This window comes from Glycine soja, chromosome 15 (assembly GCF_004193775.1).
Source record: "Glycine soja cultivar W05 chromosome 15, ASM419377v2, whole genome shotgun sequence".
Lineage (NCBI taxonomy): Eukaryota > Viridiplantae > Streptophyta > Magnoliopsida > Fabales > Fabaceae > Glycine > Glycine soja.
The window spans coordinates 49,501,121-49,525,634 of NC_041016.1; the positions used below are offsets into that span (position 1 = coordinate 49,501,121).

At 33.7% G+C, this 24,514-nt stretch overlaps 2 protein-coding genes across 3 annotated transcripts; both read left to right on the forward strand.

Annotated features, from left to right (window-relative positions):
- The first annotated feature begins 3,267 nt into the window (after positions 1-3,267).
- LOC114387773 lies at positions 3,268-12,840 on the forward strand. Of its 2 annotated transcripts, none has more exons than XM_028347973.1 (9): positions 3,268-3,582; positions 4,494-7,494; positions 7,571-7,654; positions 8,772-8,924; positions 9,098-9,261; positions 9,535-9,682; positions 9,779-9,901; positions 10,866-10,953; positions 12,408-12,840. In XM_028347973.1, exons 2-9 carry the CDS (start codon positions 4,684-4,686, stop codon positions 12,593-12,595), a joined length of 3,759 nt encoding a protein of 1,252 aa, XP_028203774.1. In that variant the 5' UTR covers positions 3,268-3,582; positions 4,494-4,683; the 3' UTR covers positions 12,596-12,840. The 2 variants fall into 2 exon arrangements, with proteins under 2 accessions (XP_028203774.1, XP_028203775.1); XM_028347974.1 differs by having other exon boundaries at positions 3,268-3,476.
- Positions 12,841-14,000: 1,160 nt separating this feature from the next.
- LOC114387775 (probable serine/threonine-protein kinase DDB_G0282963) lies at positions 14,001-22,091 on the forward strand. Its single transcript, XM_028347975.1, has 9 exons — positions 14,001-14,325; positions 15,252-18,372; positions 18,457-18,519; positions 19,240-19,392; positions 19,515-19,678; positions 20,054-20,201; positions 20,282-20,404; positions 20,726-20,813; positions 21,662-22,091. The coding sequence occupies exons 2-9, from the start codon at positions 15,574-15,576 to the stop codon at positions 21,853-21,855; spliced, it is 3,732 nt and encodes a 1,243-aa protein (XP_028203776.1). The 5' UTR covers positions 14,001-14,325; positions 15,252-15,573; the 3' UTR covers positions 21,856-22,091.
- Positions 22,092-24,514: the final 2,423 nt, after the last annotated feature.

Here is a 24,514-nt window from a genome sequence, read left to right on the forward strand (position 1 = left end):
CCCCACTACTTGTATTTCTTCAGTTTTTCATCTTCTCTTTCCATTGTTGTAAAAGAAGCTTCCCTGCTATGGAGAGCTAAATCCTCAGTTGGTTCTTCCCATGGGGTATTTGATGTAAACACTTTCATATTTATCTAATGATGTTTTATGTGTTCTCTGTTCTATCAATACTTAATTCTAGTGTGCCTTTGCCTTGATCACGCAATTGCATGCTTAGTTAGGGTCACTCAACATTGGGAAATGGTTTGATCCTTAGAACTTGATAGGAAAGGACTAGCTTATCGTACATGCACGAGAGATTGGGGTACGATAACTTAGTTTTTGATATGTTTGTCTTAATGCGGTTTTGGTTAAATTTAGTCCAATAAGAGGGATTTGAGAACGATGCTTGATTAGGATTAGGCTAAACATGCACAAGGGATCGGGGTTTAGTAGTCCAAGAGACGACATAGAACACATGAACATTGTTAGGTAAAGAACATCCTTAGTAACATCAGACCACCCTGTAGGAAGACCAACAAGTTGTCTATCTGTCTTCACACACCGCCACTCACCTTTACCTGCTTTTGAATAGTTAGTTTACATACTTGTCCATACCACACACCACACTTTTATCACATGACGCTTATTTACTGAACCATAACTTTATCAAGTAAAACAAGTTCCCCGAGAGTCCAATACTCGGTATTCACTTACCGTTTTATACTACTTGAGCGATCCGGTACACTTGCCGGCCGTCGACCAGTATACATTCCATTGATATCTTTTTTTTTTGTTTTTTGTTTCTCTCTCTCTATATATATATGTATTTTAATTTTAAGTGTTCATGAATATTTTTATTCATGTAACTAATATGTCTCAATGGTCTTTGAGATGAGCCCTTTAATTTATAAATAGTTACATTTGCTCTTGTACCCGTTTGTTGTTTGAGTGAAGACAAGTTTTTTGCAAAATGCTTAATGTGTTTGACACATTGAGGAGGCTCAATCTTGGGCTCTTTTAATGCCCTCACTTGAGAAGCAGAGGTGAAAGACAATCTTCTTGTTGCCAATGAAGGTTGCATTCTGTCGGTGATGCACCCTTTGTAATGTGCAAATGATAAAAAATACACCATTTATATTATATAGTTACTGTTTTCGTCAGATAGCAAAAATAATAACCACCTTTACAAATCTTTCATGCACATTTGTCACCATAGAGGTTACCTTAGAAGTCAGTGTCCTCTTGTAGTTACTCATGAACAAGTTTTTATTACCCACACCATCTATTTTGGAATCATCTTCACACGTACACACTTGACCTTCATGGGGCGGCCACCTTTGGTAGACATGTGGAGAAAAATTTATGTCTCACATCGGTTAAAAATAAAATCAAATTAAAATATATATAAGTTAGAGACAACTCTTACCCCTTGAACTACCTTTTAAGATTGAGTTAAATCTAAACTCACATGCACTAAATCAAGTCTTCACCAACTAATGTTCCCTTGCACTTTAAATGGAAATAAACTTTATTTGGGTGCATTGGTGGTTTAAAATACCTGGACTGCCCAATAATATATAATTATATTACTTAAGCTGGTTTTATATTTTATATGTGTACCATAAGAGCTTATGAAGGTTATTAGTTCCCAAGCTGTATTAATGGAAAAAAAATCATGGTTATTTGCTGACAATCAATAACAACGTTCATTCGATGGATTATAAGGTGAAGTAGTAAATTACTTCCTCACCGGTGTGGAAGTGATGATTTTTATCTGTTATAGCAGGTTAGTTACCGGGATTATTTTTTAAAATATAATTAATAAATATTAAAAAATCTTAAATATAATAATAATAATTTTAAAACCCCTTTTACTTCCCTTCTCTTACGTCTCCGATCACTCCTCGAGTGTTTTACACATAAAAAATAAATATTTATTCAAATAATATAATTTAAAAAATATTTATTGATACATTTTCATGAAGTAAGAACTCGATTCCCCCAAACCATTTTTACACTTCCTCTTTTCAATTTATTTTATCCTCTACAATCGCCATTTGACTTCGCTTCTCTGTTATTGCTATAGCCTCTAAGCACCATTTCTATAGCTTACAAATTCTACTCCTGCAAGTGGTATCAACACGACCAACTTAATTTCTGCATAGTTAAATGGAAAGATGGTAAAACTTTTTTCATGTGAGAGACATTGCATCGCAAAACAGAGGAATACGTTTCATGAGAGACATCGAGAGGAACAACTTTTTTCATAAAAAAATAATTAAAAAGGTTACGCGTGGATTAAGAAGATTTCTTTTTTATTTTAAAAAAACTTGACATTTATTTATTACCTATTAAAACCAGTTACCAATATCTCTTGCACCCTAGAACTCTCCTATAAGCTAGTTATAAGTATTTGTAACATAAGATAAGTCTAAATAAGCGTTTGACAATCTCTTTCAAATGGAATCTCAAAAATTAACATTAGACATGATTTATACAATTTCAACTCAATATTACAATGATTGATAGTCATATTAATTATATTTGTTTGATTTTTAATTGTAATTGTTAATATATATTATTTTTATTGTTAAACTTATATATAATGGCATAGTAATTTAATTTAATTTTAATTTTAAATGTGTTAGGAATTATAAATTATGATATTTGTAAATGAAATTTAATTTTATACTATTGTAAGATTATGAATTTTATTTAAATATTATTCCATTTTTATTTGATATTATTTACTAGTTTAATTACCAGTTACATCCTTGAACTTTGAATAAGCATCAAATTACTTCATCCATTTTAGAAACTTTGATATGATGGGTTTCAGTTTAAAACATTTTTATATGATGAGATTTAGTTCAGTTATTTGAACATGTATGAGTTATTATAATTTTTTTTTGTTATTGAAAAAAATATAAAAAATCAATATTTTTTTAACATTATATTAATTAATTTTACTTAATTTCTAATAAATCTCATTTAGCTTTTTAATTTAATATAATATTAATAACAAAGTTAGTTGTATAAAATTACTTTTTTTTATTACTTTATTAACCTTTTTTTGTGTAAGAAATCTTTAACAACACTCGTTATAAGATAGAGGAGTAAAAATTAATCAATTCTAAATCATTAAATATTACCTGGCATTTTTTTTTCGAAAATCAATACACAGGATTTAGCAAGACGAAAGTTGGTAAGAAATGATCATGTTGACCCTTCTGTATTTATCTGTAAGGAAGGAGCTAGATTTGATTTTTTCTCGTTTGACTAAATGCAGAAATAAATAAATAAAAAACAATAATAAATCTAATTTCGGCAGAAGCGAAAACGGAAAGGACGGTGGATGCAAATGGGTAGACAGAGAAAAAAAGAACCGTCTTTTTCAGCAGAAAGGAGTTCAACAACTTGAAGAACAAGTTGATTCACGCACTGCGATGTGAAACCAACATTACTGCGTGATACCCAGGAGAAAAAACAAGTGGGTTCGTTTCATTTTCCTCTCAAACCCCTTTTTCTGGATTCAAAATTTGGTCTTTATTGTGATCCCTTCTTGACTTGTAGCAGCATCTTTTCAGCTAAGAGCATTGGGTAAGGGAAAGTTTTGGTTTTTATCAGCGTTTTTGCTTCATTGGATGGCTAGATTCAGTCTCATATTCTGTCTGTATTCTGTTTTGTTTGTGATTCTCTTTGTTGGTTTTGTCTGTTTTTGGTTTTGTTTGCCTCATTGTGAAGCTCAGCTATTGGTTGGTAGAACAGAACCCTAGATTGACTTTCCTGGGTTTGGGGATTGAGATGGAGTTGAAGGGGTTCTGATTGTGTTTCTGGTGGAGTCTAGATTGTGACCAAACTTGTTACATTTGAATGTGTTTTTTACTGTTGTTTATCGGTGTTTCATTTTTTTGGATTGGTGGTTGTCTCTCTTACTTGATTTCTACTTGCAACTGTGTTTGAATATTAGCTGATTTACCCCTGAATGCAATCGATTAGTTAGTTTTGATGCTTTTAAGATCGGCAAAAGCTTTAGACATTTTGTGGAATTCAACACCTAAAATTATGTTAGACTAGTTGAATGAAGAGCTAATAAGATGCCATTGTTATTTCCATTTCGTAATTTATTTGATAACTTACCAAGACAATTGCAAGTATTCACGATATCTGTGATGTGTAGTTATCCAAGTCATGCCCCAAAGACATAACGGTCCTTTAGCCATGGAAAGTCCATTACCGTTGTCCATTGAATAGACTATAGAGTATCTTTTCATGCTGCCAAATCCATCATTTGGTACCAAAGCTATTTACTGCATTAAAAGTTGTTAATGTTAACCTAGCAAAAGGTGTGGCCATTGTGGGTTTTTCTATAGTTATTCTTTTTGTAACTTAACATGTATTGTCATCTGTGGGCATGTCATATATTTGTTTCCATCTACAGGGACAATGTGACATCCTATTGAATGCTAATTTGTCGCTAGAACTTGTCTTGATTCCACTGTGTTTTACAGGGAGCTTGCATTGTATTTAATTTGCATTTTGGGAGCACAAGTACAACTGTTATTGATAGTTTTCAAGATTGCAGACACTTCAAATTTCTATGCAGCGACTAAAACTGCTCAGTTACCAAAAGTGTAGAGCTTCTTTTTGACTCAGATTTTTAATGTATTTTTCTATTATAAAGAAGAAAAAGATAGCGTGATGGAACAATCAAGATTCCAAAACACGGTTCTATACAATAACATGGAAGCTAGACACGACGAATACCACCAGCCTGGGTCACAGTCAGTGATGCAGGACCATCTGGATAGCACACATTCCGGTAGAAGACCAGCTGACCTCAATACATCAGAAGTTAAACCTGTACTTAATTACTCCATACAGACAGGTGAGGAATTTGCTCTTGAATTTATGAGAGATAGGGTGAATATCAGGAAGCCTGTATTATCAAATGTCAGCGATTCCAATTATACCCCAGGTTATATGGAACTGAAAGGCATTTTAGGCATCAGTCATGCAGGATCTGAAAGTGGATCTGATATTTCTATGCTCTCAATAGTTGACAAATATCCAAAAGAATTTGATAGAATGAATACATCATTACCTGGAGACAGAAGCAACTATGGGTCGATTCAATCAATGCCAAGAACTTCATTGAATCAGGACAATAGACAATTTGTGCCGGGGTATGGCTCTTTTGGAGTTTATGATAGATCCATGATGATGAAGTTTCTTTGTAGCTTTGGTGGTAGAATATTGCCACGACCATGTGATGGAAAGCTAAGGTATGTTGGAGGCCAAACACGTATTCTTCGAATAAGAAAGGACATATCTTGGCAGGAGCTCATGCAGAAAGCATTACAAATCTATAATCAGGTTCATGCAATCAAGTATCAGCTTCCTGGGGAAGATCTCGATGCTTTAGTATCTGTGTCATCTGATGAGGATTTGCAGAATATGATGGAGGAATGTAATCATCTATTAGATAGAGAAGGATCACAAAAGCTTAGGATGTTTTTATTCTCTATGAGTGATTTGGAGGATGCTCAGTTTGGTCTCAGCAGCATCGGCGATGATTCTGAGATCCAGTATGTTGTTGCTGTTAATGGCATGGACTTGGAATCAAGAAAAAACACAACCATGTTTGGTGTCAGTTTTTCTGCAAATGATATAAATGAATTGGACAGGCAAAGTATTGACAGGGAGACTAGTAGAGTTGGTGTAGAATCTATTGCACAGAGTGCTCCCCTGACTAACAATTTTGACTCATCATTGGCTACTCATTCTTCACCACCAGTGCTACCAACTTCCTCAAATTCTTATGATGCGTATCCACAGTTTTATGGTGATCAAATGATGCACCATGGGGAACCTAGTGATCAATATACTATTAATCATGGCCTTAATCCTTCTCATAAACCTGTTATTGGAGAGACTCCTATCATTATGCCTCCTCATATGCTTTTTAATCAACAAGGGATTTTGGGTGAAAGCCTTCAACCTCGTGGAATACAAGTACAAAATTCAGAAATACCAGGAACATTGGCAAACAATCTGGTTGATAGTTCAATTCAACAAGGAAGTGACCCTGGCAAAGTTTTAGTCTCAGAATTACCGTCAACAGCTCCTGCACAACTGCTTAATAATGGTTACATGAAAAATAATTTTCCTGAAGCATCAGTTGTTGTTACTGCACCAGAGGGGCATTCGTTGCATCCAACAAAGATGGACAAGCTCCAGGATTATGAAGTGACTTCTTCTACATCTAGCAGTGCATTTGGTGCTGCTTATGTTGATTCCCGCTCCAATGCAGCTGACTTGAGTTCGCTTCATCCTCCTCCTCTTCCTAAAAGAGTTTATTATTCGGAGAGAATTCCACGGGAACAATTAGAGTTGCTGAATCGGTCCTCAAAATCAGATGATACACACAGTTCTCAGTTTCATGTTTCAGATTTACTTTCTGACATCAACCCACCAGATTCAGTTACAGAATCTGGTGACAAGTTGCATGGTGGAAATCTGCCTAATCTATCTGAGGAATTAGGCATCGCGGAAAATCACTTGCATGCAGATGACTATGCTGTTGATAATGTGGCTGTCAATCATCAAATATACAAACTGCTGCCTGATGCAAGCAGTCAGATGAAATCAAAGCTAACTGAGCATGTGAATCCTGAGTTGAAGCAAGTATTATTGGACAATGGAGGATGCAAAGATTTGTTAAATAAGGATGATGTTGTTGGGTTGGAAACGGAAATTTATAGTAAAAATAACTATAATAAACCCCTGGTGGATGAGACAAAAGCCAGCAAACCAGACTTGCCTAATTTGCGCCAGGTTTCTTTTGATAAGCTCCTTGATGATCCAGCATCCAATCTTCCAGAAGTTGATTGGGGTGATACTTCTGTGAAGGAGTCTAATGAGGATATTAATGTTCAAGCCTTACCTGTTTCCATAAATGGGAATACAACTACAGAAGATTATTCTGAAGAATTTCCTTCAAATGTTGTTTCCAAACAAGTGCAAGCTGACATCCTTATTGATATTAATGATCGGTTCCCCCGTGAATTTTTCACTGATATGTTCTCTAAAGCAGTACTTGAAGAAGATCCCTCTAGTCTGCATCCATTAACCTCAGATGGAGTGGGCTCAAGTGTAAACATGGAAAATCGTGAACCTATACGATGGTCATATTTTCAAAAATTGGCTCAAGAAGGGATTGATAATGTGTCTCTTATGGACCAGGATCATCTTGGTTTTTCACCAGGAAAAGTGGTTGGAGATAATAGGGCTCAACATGTTACACCTTTAACAACTGATGAAGTTTCTCTGAACCATGCAGAGTCCCACCTTGATTTTGTTGAAGAAAATATAAGAGACTTGCATGGAAGGATTGGAGCAGAAACCACTCTTCTGAAGTCAAATTATGATCATTCCCAAGTGAATGACACTGAAAGTATGCAATTTGATGTTATGATGGAAAACATAAGAGCACAAGAGTCAGGATATGAGGTATGATTTTAACTATTTTGGGTTTTGGATTATGTATAAATATGTTTATTGGCTTACAGAAGTTCTTATCACTTAGGTTGGAAAGTTTGAAAAAATGAATAGCAATCTACCTCCTCCTGATCCTTCTTTTGCAGGAGAGTTTGATCCGAGTACCTTTCAGGTAAGATGCTTATTCTTGTGTGTGCAATATTCTCGTGTTTGCAATTGTGGGAGGTGTATTAAAGAGGATTTTGGTAAAAGAAATTCCTTACTTGTTACCGGATTTCTGTTAATGGATTGTTGTCTTGTGTATAAATGAATGTTACTAACAATAAGATTGAGAATGACATTCTAATGGTCTGGTTCTTTAATTATTCATTTACTTATTCAGGTTTGATTAAGTTGGGTTCAAAAGTTTAGGTTTGCACTTGACAGTAGATACGCTTGCATTTTAGTGATGAACATAACCTGATCATGTTAATCCATTCCTACCCTTCTGTTTCCATTTAAATCCTATCAGTGCCGATTATGTTGCGATATTAGTAATTAAAATCCCCTAATGCTTTTTGTTGTACTTTTAGAAGAATGACACATAAAATTCCATACAGGTCAGAATTGCTCCCTCTTGTATTAAAATTAAAACTAAGGGTGTGCTTTACCAGACCAAAAGTTAATAAATGGAAATTAGGTTTGTATCTAGAGTAAATAGTGTAATTCTCTGTCTAGCGTCAACTACTGTTCGTTCTGTTTTCTTTGTAATTTCTAAAAGTTCTTTCTGGAAAACCTTGTTTTCTAAAATTACTTCAAAAGAAAACTTACTACACTCTACTAGAAATTTAAATTGTTCCTGTCATCAATGATATGAGTACGGAAACTGCACAAAATAGATGAGGCAGCTCTGATTATTAAATTTCATCAATTTCAACAGGAGGTAGCAGTGTGTGTCTGTGTGTTTCACCGGTGGAGTGTTTAGGGTGGTGCTAGGAAGTAGAAGTTATGAAAGTTATTGATAGCCTCTATGTAACTATTCAAATTCTTTATGAAGTGTTTCTTTATTCAAATTCTTTGGTGAAGTGTTTCTTTGACATGATCTCTAACATGTAGATTAGCAATGCATTTTATGAACAACTCAATCCCATTCTTGGTTGTGGTATGTGTCTTGGACATTTTTGCATCCCTCATTTGACCTTTTGAAGTATATGCTTCTCCGATCATCTAGCTGTTTTTCACAAATATTCTTGCTTGAACACTGGCCTGAAAATCTTTAATTTCTTTCTTTATTCTAATGCACTGTTTAGGTCATAATGAATGACGATCTTGAAGAGCTGAAGGAACTGGGTTCTGGTACCTTTGGGACTGTGTATCATGGGAAATGGCGAGGAACAGATGTTGCCATTAAAAGAATAAAGAAAATCTGCTTCACTGGTCGATCATCTGAGCAAGAGAGACTGGTAAGTTATAATTTAATTTCTCTTGGATGGCACACTATCTCTTTTTATTATAAATTATTTCCTACCTTTTTATTCTTTCTTATTTTCCTTCCAACTAAATTTACTTGAAAGTGCTTCAATCAATTATTGATAGACCTTGAGGCATGTGAGACGATATTTGTTTCATTTCTCAGACTGTAGAATTCTGGCGGGAAGCAGAAATTCTTTCCAAGCTTCATCATCCAAATGTGGTGGCATTTTATGGTGTAGTGCAGGATGGACCAGGAGGAACGATGGCTACTGTTGCAGAGTACATGGTGGATGGTTCTCTTAGGCATGTATTACTTCGCAAGGATAGGTAATGCAACTAGAAAAAGTTTTTTGCATTTTTATTATTTAGTTTTATTAATCAATTACCTAAAATATTGGCATGTTTTGTTCATACCATTGTATTTAAAAACTAACCAGTAAAGGGCTGGTTTACTGCTGCCTCTTATTTGAAGTGAAATTCATGTTTTTATAACCATAACAACTCCTGTCTCGTATGAAATACATGATGATATATACACTTGTGTGTGTTTGGTGATGATGAATTTCTTTTTTTTACTGAAGGATCTGGATTCCATTGCAGGTATCTTGATCGTCGCAAGAGACTGATAATTGCAATGGATGCAGCTTTTGGAATGGAATATTTGCACTCAAAAAATATTGTACACTTTGACTTAAAATGTGACAATTTGTTGGTGAACTTGAAAGATCCTATGCGGCCTATATGCAAGGTATCTAAGCTGCAATTTTTCTCCAGTTTTCTATAAATTCAAAATGTTCTGCATTTAAAATAGAGGTTGAGTAGACTAAGAAATTTGTTTTTTCAGGTTGGGGATTTTGGCTTGTCCAAAATTAAACGAAATACCTTGGTTTCTGGTGGTGTGCGAGGGACACTTCCTTGGATGGCACCAGAGCTTCTGAATGGTAGCAGCAACAAGGTCTCAGAAAAGGTAGAATTTTTGTCTGAATGAAATACTTTTCCTATGATCCCTTGATAAAGAATTGAAATTTAACTAAGGAGCTGAGTTGTATTGATCTCTTTTCTTGATGTTAAAATAGCCTTAATCTAGCAAAAGTCTCTTTAACCAGTTCATATTACCCGGACAGTGGGACTACATTCTTCCTCTCACTTTTAAGCTTTAGTTATTCATAGCTTGCTATAGCAGCATTGCAGTGCGGAGCAGCTGTGGACTGTTACAAAATGTGAATAGTAGTGTGTGTCAAGTTGCAGCTGTAGTGGCCAAATCGCGGCCTTTAGCAGCACTAGAATGAGGAGTTTTAGAAAAACTATTTTTGCCCTCAAAACAGCGACATTTTTGGTGTTTTTTAGAGGCATAATTGAAATTTCTCTCCCCCTTTCTAGAGCTTAAAAAAATCCTAATTGGATAGTTTCCCACACTTCTTTCTACTGTGCAACAGCCACAATGATCAAACACCCTCCCCTCTCTGGCAGCATTTCCGGTGGCTGCTACCCTCCATTCTTTTCTTGGTTCTGATCTATGAATCACCACTTTTCTGAATTGAGTATTTTTTTTTAACTTTTGAGCATTTATATGTATATAGTATAAGTTGTTTAATCTGTATAAAAAGTTTCAGAATAGTGGCCGTGTTGCTATGTGCTATCTTGCCTTCGCATTTTTGGTTGACTGCTTGCTATCCAAGACTGATAACTATGCCTTTGAATAGAAATTTAAGCAAATTTAGTTTCAACATTTTAAACGTACAAAATTTCCTGTTTATTTCTTTTTCTACTTTTGGAAATCTGTTCATAAGAGAATAATGGATGCTTAGAACTTTCACCTCGATAATTTTTGAAAGGAATATCCGAAAATTAAATAATTTCAGTTTACAATCCATATATATCACCTTGGTGCTTGGAATTATTGATTGCTGAAATTGAATTTTGATTTGTAGGTTGATGTGTTCTCCTTTGGCATAGTATTATGGGAGATTCTAACTGGTGAGGAGCCATATGCCAATATGCACTATGGTGCAATCATAGGTATGCTATTTTTCTTATGTAGTTTTTCATGTCTGTGCAACTACATTCTTGCTGCATCCTCCTGAAAATGGTTTCTACTTTTCATTGAATCAACAATATTAGGAAAGTTTCTTCTGTAGTTTAAACAGTGACCATACCAGATTTTGTGAAATTGGTAATCAAAGTTGAGAATTAAGGTGAGGTAGGTTAGGCTTTCAAAAGAACTAGCTTATATCAAATGAAAATGTGTAATGTTACAGATTAAAGACGATGAAAACGAGAAATCCTGGTTTTAAACTTAGGACTCGGGGCATCACGCTAAAATGTGTTAGGCAACTACGTTTTCATATGTCTGGGATGGAACCAGTTTTTTTTTTTTTTTTTCAATTCAATCATAGAAGTATCCGAAAAATGGAATGTTAACTTCATTTCATTCTATTCCATTCATGATCAGGTATCCAAACATGGCCTTAAGATTGTTCTAAATTTCGCTGCCTCTCACTTGTTCTTGTTTTCTAATTTCTAATGTGTTTGCATTTGCATCTCACTGCCACATATAAATTAAAATTTTGATCCTCCTGTAATTTTAAACTCACCACATTTTATTCAAAGATCAAATAATAAATCATATAAATTATTTTGAAAATTAATTTAATATACATATTATTTCTATTCTAATTATATAAATCAATATAATTGCCTTAATTAATATGTAAATTATACAAATTATGTAAGTTTATTTTAACATGTAAATTATTTTTATTCTAATTATATAAATTAAAAAATTAATATTTATGTTTTTAGAAAACTTACATGTTAATATTTTCATTTTAACTATAAAAAAGTTATCTATTGAATAAGTTTTTTTTAATACCAATTATGTAAATGAAGAAAATTACATTAATTAATATGTAAATTATTTTATGTAATTTACAAGAGCCATGTAAATTTATTTTTATATATAAATAATACAAATTCTTATTTTAATTATAAAAAATAATAAATTTTCAATTTCTTATATTATTTAAATGTTATTTTAATTTACTTAATTCGTATAACTTACATAAAATAATTTTATTAAATAATCTATATGTTAGTTTATGTAGTTTTTTTAAAATCATAATAAAATAAGAACAAATTTTTATATATAATAATATATTAATTTATATTATAATAAAATATTGTGATAAAAATAAATACCTGTAAAATTAAATAATAAAAATATTTAAATATTATTTTTTTATATTTTAATTTATAAATTTTTATAATTCGAAAATAATTCATACATGTAAAATACTGTTTATAAAATTAACTAAAGAAAGCAAGATTTAGTTGCAAAAGGAAGCTTTTGTTGCTTTGGAAATGACACGCATATGCCAGTCTAAAAAGGGTATCCAAAAATACTATTATTGTACTCCACTAGTTATCTATTTATCATACTGGCTCCACTAACTAATTTCTTTCTGCCTATACAGGTGGCATTGTGAATAACACATTAAGGCCAACAATCCCAGATCATTGTGATTCTGAATGGAGAACACTGATGGAGCAGTGTTGGGCACCTAATCCTGCTGCTAGGCCATCCTTCACTGAAATAGCCAGTCGATTGCGCCTAATGTCTGCAGCAGCTAGCCAAACCAAAACACTGAAGCCAACTAAATGATTGAAACAGATCCTGACCCTCTTACACTAATGTTGGTATTCATGCTTTTTCTTGATAAAATTGAATACTGTTAAATTTATTCATTGAATGGTACTCCAAAGTTGTATTTTATTACCAGGGGCAGTGTTGTCTGGTACACTGTTATTTCTTTTTTTATGATTCAATGCTTGCCTGATTAACTTTTTGTTGTACCTTCAAATGCTTTAATAGAAATTCAAATGTCATTTTATTTTTTGTTTGGCTCCCTCAATTGTCTTTTTTATTTTTAATTTTTACATTCCTCTTCCATTACTCGTTCTTAAATCTTGGATTAGAAGCATTGGATTTACTATGGGCACATGTTAATGATCCCACATCGACTATTGACACGACCAAAGTATAGTATATAATTGGGGGACAATTTGACCTTTCAAGAATTTTGGTCTTGAAAAAACAAGCTATCATTTGTTTTATGAACAATGAATATGCAATTTCAGAAATTGAACTTTCTTTTATATATTTTTCCTATCTTGAAGCAATAGCTCAATGATGATGTGTCGATGTCCAATTCACATTTTGGAGTTCAATGATACACAAAGCAAACTCAAATTGGACAATAAAATTAGCTTCATTTTGTTGTAGGCAGATTATTGCTAGAGTAATATTTACGTTTTATAATTTGGTTCATACTTATGATCCATTTTAATTTGACCAAAACATATCCACAAATGTCCCAGTCACCGGAAAAGTGAAATTATGATCTTAGACAAATCTTACCTATAATTGCACCAATTATTCCAATGTTTATAGCTTTTTGTGTGAGAATTCAGTCACATGCAAAATTTAAAAAAAAAAATTGATTCATGATTATATAAAGATACGCAATAAATATTTCAACAAGTTCTATTCAAAAAGGAATCCAAAAAATCAATTAAATAAACTAACGTGTGATATTCGGAATGATAAGAAAAGCCGACCAAATAATAAAAAATTTAATAATTAGTTATCTGTTTATATTTAGAAATATTGACTTATTACAGTAAGTTTACCTCATTAAAATATGAAACTTAGGTGTGAGAAAAAAATTTTAAAAATTAACTTCTCGTAAATTATACAAACATTATTGATACAATTATTTTCTTTTCTCATTCAACAGGGTTCTATTATATGCTTTTAAAAACGTTCACCTTCGTCAATTCTAACGTTTTTCAACAAGTTGCTGGTAAAATTTTATTATTTTATCACTGTATATATAATAATATAATAATAACGTTATTTTCTCTCCTTGAAAAACGAACACGTGGCTAACGATTAACGAACTGTTGCAGTAAGAATAATAAAAAAAAAAGGTGCAAATTTTTGGACATAACTGTTTCTTCACTCCTTTGACTGTTTTGCAGACACAAAAGCTTATTTTATTCCAAAACAGGAACACAGCTTCACAAATCCACAGATATAGAGAGAGAAACAAGAGAGAGAGAGAGAGTGTGTGCTTTCATTTTGTTCCAAAAGGATCATTCAAGTAGAAGTAGATTCAGACAGTTTGGAACCCAAAAGAACAAAAAAAAAAAAAAAAGGTAAATCAAAAGATGGGGTAGACAAAGTTGGATTCTTTTTGGTTTCTTTCTTTCCCATATATACCTTTTTCATTTGATTTTAGTTTTTCCCCCAGATACCAGCCATGGCTCTTCCTCTGAAACCTTCTTGAGCCAAAGGCTGTATCAAGCTCAAAAACAATCATCATCAGTCAGGTATTTAGTTGATTCTGGTTCATCCTTTTTCATGATTCAGCTGTGATTTTTGTGATTGATGATGTCTTTTGCTGTTAATTGAATCAAACTTGATTTGTGTGCATATGATCCTCCATGCTGTGTTTTGATGGGGAAAGGTTGAAGTTAAGATCCAAGTTTGATAATTTGAGGATTGTATAATCATGGGAGAGTTGAGCAGCAGTGATCTAATATAGGGTCTGGTTTTTTAGTTGACCTTGATTGTTTATTCACTTTTTCCTCCATTTGATCTTTGCACGTGGTTTGATTTGCTCCAAGAATGATGGGTAATATATTTTCAGCTATTTTCTTATGGTTGGTGTTGGGTTTTGCTTCACTGCATCCTGCTATGGTTCTATGACTTGACAATATTTTGGGTGATGCATGTTGGATAAGGAATTTTCAGAGCAAGAAGTTCTAGCTTATAAATCTTTTTCTTCTTATTATTATGTAGTTAGTGTAAGTAATTAGAAGTAGTTAAGGAATGTACTAGGGATTGAAAGGAATAAGTACTAGATAAAGAACTTATTTTATCCGAGGACCAGAGTCTACTATCTGATTACTAACAAATGAAGACCATGAAGAAACAATCTTAGATCTATAGTATCCTCAACCTTAAGATTGTTAGAAAGCTGAGTTTTGTGAGATTTTGTGTTCTTCAAACAATAATAAGAGGCCAAAGTAGTATTTTATTTTTCATGTATGGCAGGTAACTAAAATTGCTAGTGGTATATGAGATATTGAATATCATTACAATTCCAATATGTTGGTGATATATTTTCCAATTGATTTTTTTGGGTATAATTCTTTTGATCTTTTATCTTGTATTCCTTCCTATTATGTAGTTGTTTCTATATCTTGCTACATCTTATAAGCTAAGCTGTTTCTAAATTTCATCATGCACGCAGGGTGACATATTCCAAAGGTAGTTTGATCTTTGAAGAAAGTACCTTATTCTTGAGAATTCTTAAGATTGCGGAAGCTTCTTCATGTGTTGATTATGGTGACATAAACTTGAGCATAAGTAAAGCTTCTTTCTGACCCATTGCCATGGGTAAAGAATTCAAACTTATGCAGTTGTTAGCAGTCTTGTTTGTGAGATTTGGAAATTGAATTTACAGTATTAGGTGCATTATTTCTACGTGATGTTAAGTGTCTTTCCGGACTGTGGCATTACAGTGAATCCATGCATTTAACTTTACTAATGAGGCTTTGATTAGACAATCAAGGATGCAGAAACATCAATACAATTCCATGGAACCTAACAATGAGGAATTCCATTCTGCACCACAGTTGGTCCCACAAGACCTTCGCGATGGCATGCATATAAATGCACGACCTCCAGCATTTAATATGGCAGAAAATAAACCTGTACTTAATTACTCCATACAGACTGGTGAGGAATTTGCTCTTGAGTTTATGAGAGATAGGGTGAATCTCAGGAAGCCTGCCTTTCCAAATGTTGTGGGTGATCCCAATTATTCAACAGGCTATATGGAATTGAAAGGCATTTTGGGCCATCCAGGATCTGAGAGTGGATCAGATATTTCTGTGCTCACAAAGGTTGAAAAGGGTCCAAAAGAGTTTGACAGAAGGAACTCTTCTCAACACCAGGACAGAAGTAATTATGGTTCAGCTCGATCCATTCCTAGAACTTCATCTAATCAAGACAGTTACCGAGTACTTCATGGTACTGCCTCTTCTAGTGTTTCTGAAAGCACACCAATGAAGATGAAGGTTCTATGCAGCTTTGGGGGTAGAATATTGCCACGACCTGGTGATGGAAAGCTTAGATATGTTGGGGGTGAAACACGTATTATTAGTATAAGAAGGGACATACGTTTTCATGAGCTTATGCTTAAAACATTGTCAATCTATAATGAAACTCATGTGATAAAATATCAGCTCCCTGGAGAAGATCTTGATGCGTTAGTTTCAGTATCTTCTGATGAGGATCTGCGGAATATGATGGAGGAATGTCATGATCTACAAGGCGGCCGAGGATCAAATAAGCTTAGGATTTTTCTGTTCTCTTTGAATGATTTGGATGATACTCAGTTCGGTATAGGTAGCATGGATGGTGATTCTGAAATCCAGTATGTAGTTGCTGTTAATGGTATGGACATGGGTTCAAGAAACAACTCAATCCTTTGTGGTGAAAGTGGCTCTACTCATAACTTACATGAATTGAATGAACAAAATAATGAGAGGGAGACCAACAGAGTTCTAATGGACACATTTGGTGTTAGCGGTTCATCCTTGACAGACAATGTTAAACCATCATTGACTATTCAATCTTCACAACCAGTGCTTCCAATCTCCTCTAATGCTTATGAAACCCATCCATTGTTTTATGATGACCCGGTCATTCGCCATGGGGAGGCTAGTCAATATCCACTACAGCATGGTCTTGGTCCTTCTAACAACTCTGCTCACAATATCCAAGAGATTCCAGTTTCTATGCCTACTCATGGTCATGTTGACCAAGGAATAATGAATGATGGACAAGCATCCAGTGAGTTGCAGGTACAAATTTCAGCTATGCCAGAAACGCTGGTAAAAAGAAAGGGTGATAATTTCATTCATACAGACAATGACCCCGGAAAAGTTTTCCCCTTGGAAGCAACATATCCTATTCCTTCGCAGCCATTTGAGGGCAATTTGCATGCTAATTTATCAGAGGCATCAGCTACAACTGCTATATCAGAAGGGCTTCATCCTGCATTGCCATCAAAGAACAAGGGTAAGCACCAGCAGTCTGAAGATGCCTCTTCATTATTTAGTAGTATGAATCCCACACAGACTCCTAAGTCTGTTGAAGATGACTTCTTTACTACATCCAATGATGCATTCAGCCGAGCTCATGTTGATGCCGAGTCCAATGTGATAGATTTCAGTTACCTTGAACCACCTCCACTTCCAAACAGAGTCTATTATTCAGAGAGAATTCCAAGGGAGCAGGCAGATTTGCTGAACCGATCTACAAAGTCAGATGATGCTCATGGTTCTCACTTACTCATGTCAGATTTGCTTTCTGACTTCAGCCAGAAGAATTCAATTACAGAATCCAGTGACATATTGCACAGTGGGAATATGTCAAATCTGAACATGATGTCCAGCTCAGCAGCAAAGCCTTTGCAAGCAGATGGCCATACTATTAATGATGTCCCGCCACAGACATACAAACAGTTGCCTGATACGACAAGTAAGGTGAATTCGAAGTTATTGCAGCATGTGAATTCTGAGTCGAAGCAAGTGTTAGAAGATAATAAAGTTTCTAGAAATGAGGATCAGGTCCTTAGTTCTGAAAACAGAACCAAAGGTGCTGAACATCTTGCATTTCATCGGGTTCCTTCTGTTGAACACAATCAGAATCTAACATCTAAACTTCCAGACCTCAATTTGTCTGAGGTTTCTACCAGGGAGTCTGATAATGATACTAAGGTCCAATCCCAGACTTTTCCTTTAACTGGAAACACAGGCCAAGATGTTTCTCAAGAATTTCCCCCAGAAGCTAAATCTAGACCTACACAGGGCGACATTCTGATTGATATTGAGGACAGGTTTCCCCGGGATTTCCTTTATGACATGTTCTCCAAAGCAATAATTTCTGAAGATTCCTCAAGCATTGGTCCATTACCAACAGATAGAGCAGGTTTGAGCTTAAACATGGGCAATCATGAGCCTAAACGTTGGTCATATTTTCAGAACTTGGCCAAAGAGGGGTTTGATAATGTATCTCTAATTGATCAGGATAATCTTGGTTTTTCGTCTGCTGTGAGAAAAGTACAAGAGGGGGATAGTAAATCTCAGCCATCTGCTCCTCTACCAGCTGCTGGTGTTTTGGCAGGACACACGGAATCCCACCTCAATGTTGGTGAAGAAAGTCAGAAAAATGTACCTGTGGCAACTAAAACAGAAGCAACAATCTTTCACCAAAAATATGAGCATTCCCAACTAAAGGGCAATGAAAATAAGAACATGGATGCCGTAATGGAAAACATACAACCACAGGAGTCTGAATACCAGGTATGTTATTAGTGGTTCTTTATCTGAAGAGCCTGCACAAAATTGCTCTTTTTGCTGATAAATACTGTAATGAATTGAATTTAGGATGGCAAGGATGAACCAAGGAATGTGGTTGTAGCAGGGGAATTCGACACCAGTACTGTGCAGGTATCATGCTTGGATGTATCATTTTGTTTGCATTGATGTATTCTACCTGTCTTTTCTACAGAGAATAATAATTTGAGAAATGCTAGCAACACTCTCTAACACACTCTCTACTATTAGTTGGAATTTTTTGAAAATTATTAATTTTTGTGGTCCTACTTCCTATTTAATGAGTCTGCTAATTTTGTGGTTTATAATAATTTTAGCCAACAATAGAGTGTGTTGCTAGCACTGTAATAATTTTAGTCTACTTTTCTATTTCCCATTGTAGAAATTGAGTTCAATTTTCTATCTTGTCATAAATGGATTACTGTCTAACATAAGATCCTACACTTGCAATATTAACCTATGTGAAATTTATAGGTTAAAGTATTTTCTGGCAGGATACTTATTCTACCTTGCTTAACTACTTTGATGGTACATCTGAGTTTATTCTTGAAAAGTACAATGTCACTCTTAGGTGACCCTGATGTTAATTGACTCATTAATCCACAACCATTACATAATCTGTTTTTCCCAGTAACATGTGCTCTCTACTAAGATGAATGACTATGGCATATCCTACTTAGACTTGTTTCTATAATTGACTTGAAGAACATCTGTACTAGATGATGGCTTGGTTGCTTAATGGACTTTTTTTTTCTCAAATAACATTATAGAATTTGAGTTCATAAGATTTACTAACATTTAATTTATTACATATATTTATAATGCACATGGCAGTTCATAAAGAATGAAGATCTAGAAGAGTTGCGAGAGCTGGGTTCTGGTACGTTTGGGACTGTGTACCATGGAAAATGGAGAGGATCGGATGTTGCAATTAAAAGAATAAAGAAAAGCTGCTTCGCTGGTCGATCTTCAGAACAAGAAAGGCTGGTAACTTGCCTATGAATCACCTACCGTGATTGTGTTCCTTTTCTCATGTTTTAGTCGCATATTTTTGTCAAGTCACTTTTATTTAAGGGGCTTATATTGATGTTATTCATTTCCACTTTCAGACCATAGAGTTCTGGCGGGAAGCTGACATACTTTCCAAGCTTCACCATCCAAATGTGGTGGCATTTTATGGTGTAGTTCAGGATGGACCAGGAGCAACACTAGCGACTGTTGCCGAGTACATGGTGGATGGTTCTCTTAGGAATGTTTTGCTTCGTAAGGATAGGTAATTCATCCATCCCCCTAGGGAATGGATCTTGTATTAAAATTTCACATTACTTACAGACTTAGTCATGTAAAAATTCTCTCTCTCTCTCTCTCTCTCTGCATAAACATTAAATAGGCATTGCCTAATCAAAATTGGTGAATTTTATATAGAAAGAGATAGATACAAAATTTTCATACAACAAGGTCATAGGAAATTTTAACAAAAGAGGTTCTGTTACCATCTTCTAGTTTTTTTTATTTCTATAAAGTGGCGCTATTATTTTTCAATTAAAGCCCTCACATTTTTCTACTTTTTATAATCCTTAGAAACCATTAACTATTTTGTCATAAAGAAAAATGGTGAGATTTTTGCATGATCTTATCCTGATTCCAGGTATCTTGATCGCCGCAAGAGACTGATAATTGCCATGGATGCTGCTTTTGGAATGGAATATTTACACTCGAAAAATATTGTGCATTTTGACTTGAAATGTGACAATTTGCTCGTGAACTTGAAGGATCCTATGCGGCCAATATGCAAGGTATCTTTTCAAGCTGTGGATTATTCATTCTATTACATTGTCTTCATTGTGATAAAGCTAAGAAACTTGCTTTTCACCAGGTTGGTGATTTTGGCCTATCAAAGATTAAGCGAAATACCTTGGTGTCTGGTGGTGTTCGTGGAACTCTACCTTGGATGGCACCAGAGCTACTAAATGGTAGTAGCAATAAGGTCTCAGAAAAGGTACAACTTCACATATTAAGTGGAAATTTAGAATCTCCGTTAGTTACAATGAATACAAAAATAGCTAGCTACAGGTTGATTCAAGTTTACCTTCTATTAGATTTTGACTTTGCCACCAACAAGCTTGTAGTTCAATTGGCACCTCCTTATGCTTTTAAGACTTTTTCATCGAGTTCCAATCTGTCTCACAGATTCACATTGAAAAAAGAAAGAAATTACTACTTTGCCTATTTAGTGGATCATTGTCCTTTACTGTCTCTAATTATCTCTATTATTTGAGAAGCATTAATTATTAATGTTATTATGTTTTTTAATCTTTAGGTTGATGTGTTCTCTTTTGGCATTGTCTTATGGGAGATTCTTACTGGTGATGAGCCATATGCTAATATGCACTATGGTGCAATCATAGGTGCGGTTTTTTTCTCTTCTCTTTGGAACCTTTTTTACAGTTGCATGGACTCTAGTAGTAGTCTTTCACTTTTCTGAGGCACTAGTTTGCATCAATAGTACTTCGATTGCATTGATAGAGCTTTTATTAAATACTCTTTAATAATCAAGGTACACTGTCTGAATTTAATTAACTATAATAAAACTTATCAAATGGGTAAAATCTGAAGGCCTAGGTGGATAATAGCCACTAGCAATCAAGTTAAAAAGGCCCCTATAGGTTATACCTAAACTAAAAAAAAATTAGAACACTTGTATTTAAATTCAAGTTACCCACTTACTTCGACTTACAAAAGCAACCCATGGACAACCTGAAGGAAAAACAATCAGGACAGCAGAAACTCATTGGGCAAGCTAAACCATCTTATCTTGTTTATTATAATAGAATTTGAATACTTTTCGCCACTCCTTCCTTGATATGTAAGTTTCCTTTGACATCTGTTGCTTCCATTTTCCAATGACATCTCACATCTGTTGATGAGAAAATTGCAGAACACAAATAATTTTTTCTTGTATGCATAAATTTAAGAATGACTGAGATTTATTTTTGAATTCAAAGTTGTACTTTCGGATTCAGATGGTTTACATTACATTGTCATTGCATTCATGCATCTAGCATCTATGAATTTTTTTTCTCCCTGCAATAATTTGTTTAACCTATCTGGAACTAACATGATCTACTTTCTCAAATTTTTCCACATTTTCTCCACTCATTTTGTTCATGCATACTGATCATTAAAGAAATCGTTCAGTTTCCCCTCACCCCCACCCAAAAGAATTTTTTCTCACTGCCTTGCACACTACTTGCAGGAGGCATTGTGAATAACACATTAAGACCAACAATCCCCAGTTATTGTGATCTTGACTGGAAAACACTAATGGAGCAGTGTTGGGCACCCAATCCAGCAGTCAGGCCATCCTTCACCGAAATTGCTCGCCGCTTGCGTGTGATGTCTGCAGCCGCTAGTCAGATCAAAGGACAGGGCCACAAGGCATCTAAATGAAAATCAACAGATTTGATCTGATTGCCACACACGGTTCATTCAATTATGCTCCAAAAAGATATATATTATTGTTATACAAGGGCCAACAATAATTGTTTGTATTGTAGTTTTCTGGTCCCTGCTCTTTTTGTATTTGATTGTGAATATGTATGTGTGCATGTGAAAAACCACATATATAGACTGTGCAAATTAACATTTGACTTAATGCTATTTCCACAGTGAATTTTGGACTGCCATTTCCCTCCTTTTACTTTCTCAGGATACTAGTTTAGATATCTCCTAGAGAGATAAAAAAAAAAAAAAAAACATTAAAGTAAAATAAAAAACCAAAGCTCCCAAGAGTGGGAAATCAACTAATATTTTACCTACAGCTTGAAGTTTCATGATCAACTAAAGGATGAAAGCTCTATATCAGAAAATGTTATTGTTACTGGGTTTTTCTTTGTCACTTTTCTAGCAAAAGTATTAAGCAAGGCTTGTTTATCATTACTCAAATCTCGAGTTGATTGCCTAAATTCTCTCTCCAATACGGGGGGGCTGGGAGATATTGATTGCTCTTTCATGCTTTTCTTCTTTTGCCACTACCCGTTTGCACTTTATTTCCCAAAATTATTTATCTGAAGCAGCATGGAAAAGAAATTTCTAATTTGATTTAATATGTAAAGAAACAAGAACACTTCCCAATTATTATTGTGATTTTTTGTTGATTGTGGCATTGTGCTGGGGTTTCATTGTTTTTGTAATCTCTTCCTTAGCAGAATGTGAAAAATTACCTTTTGATTTACCTGAAGCGGAAGAAGAACTAGTGGGTTATCAAACCAAATACTCCAATATCAAATTTGGTTTATTTTATGTTGCTTTCTATCTAAACCTATTCATTTCTTTCTTATTTGTAACAGATCTATACTTTGGTGGTTCAAATATCTCTTTTCCTTACATATTCATTTCTAATTTATTTAGAAATAAATCAAACATATGGAGTTTTTGTAATGATAATTGGTATCTTTATTACACTAACTAAAACATATTTATTTTTATTCCTTTCTATTGCAACAACATGAACTTTGCCTAAGGCTAAGAATAGATCAATTATTAAATCTTAAAAATTCCTTTTACCCATTTCTCTAAGCTATCTATTATTAATAACTTTGTCTCAATTTTACTATAAAAAAAAAAGTGAACCTTATACATTCATAACTTGTTTCAAACAAGTGAAAGAAAAAATATTCAGATGTGGGTTTTTGAGGTTTGGGGAAGGGGAGAAGAGGAAAGGGGTGAGATATCATGTTTTTATTTATTTTCTTCTTGCAATTTGTGACAATTTTAAACCACACCAAAATCATACTATTGTATTGTTAAAATCAAAATCAAAATTTGAAGATAAAAGATTGTCAAAATTGCAAATTGCAAATTTCATAGTTTTCTATTTGATGTGCACTTATGCATGAGAGGGACTAAAAAGTGTATTGAATTATGATTTTAGAAAAAAAAATTTGTCATAAAAAATCTATTAGATTTAAAAAACTTTGTAGAAAAGTAATGATTTTTAAAAAAAATTAAAAGATTTTTATGATTAGAATTTTATAGTTTAAATTTTAATGAATGTATAACGTTTGAACTCATATGATTTAAAAAAAATTATGGATTTACAAAATTTTAAAAGACTATGATTTTTTTTGGAAAACATTTAAAATTATATAAGAATTGATGAAAAAGATAATAAGATTTGAATAAAAAATAACACCAACACAAATTTTTTCAATCATTTAATAACTAATTAATCATAACTCAATATCATCCTCTTACATAATGTTTTTCCAAATCATAATTTGGAGAACAATGTCTTTACAACAATTATAACTAAATGTAACTACGTTATACCATTACGGATCATACAACAAAAACATAGAGCCCCTTTGATACAATTAATCATAAAACCACCTAGTTGTTGTAGCGCCTGCTACAAATTTTCACCTTCAAATTGCTTTGATCCTCCAATTACTAGCTAAAATCGCCAAATGATGAGAATACTACATCAAATTATCTCTGAATCATCAATTTATATGAGACGCACTAAAAAGGACTTTATATAAATTAGATGTCTTTTGAAGATTTGTCTTTTACCACATTCAAGAAAGTTATGAATATTAGACTGCTTTCACAAGAAAAGGAACGTGTAACAGGAGAAAAGAAAAGTTTATCAGTCGACAGACAATTTTTTTTTTTAAATCTCAAGAATTTGAATGAAATTGTTTGATAAAATATTAAAGTCTCATAAAATCTATTGAAATTCATTCTAAAAAAATTCATCGAATATTTTTCAATACCATAAGATTTTTTATAAATTATAAAAAAATTAATTAAATACCAATGGATTTTAATGCATTTCTCCATTCATCATTCCTAATTCATCACATCCAACACTCTATAAAAGACTTCAGTCGAAGGTTTATCAACTTCATTACTTATCACAATAATATAAGACTTTGTTGTTTATGATGCAAAATTTTTTACTTTGATTTATAAGTACTAAATTTTATAGTTGAAAATCACAGTAAAAAAAAAAAACTTTATAATTGAAGATAGGTTTGCTCATTGGTTGTGACTTACTGTTAGTCCACACCAAGTTAGATAAAGTCAATACTAGCTAAATGAAGCT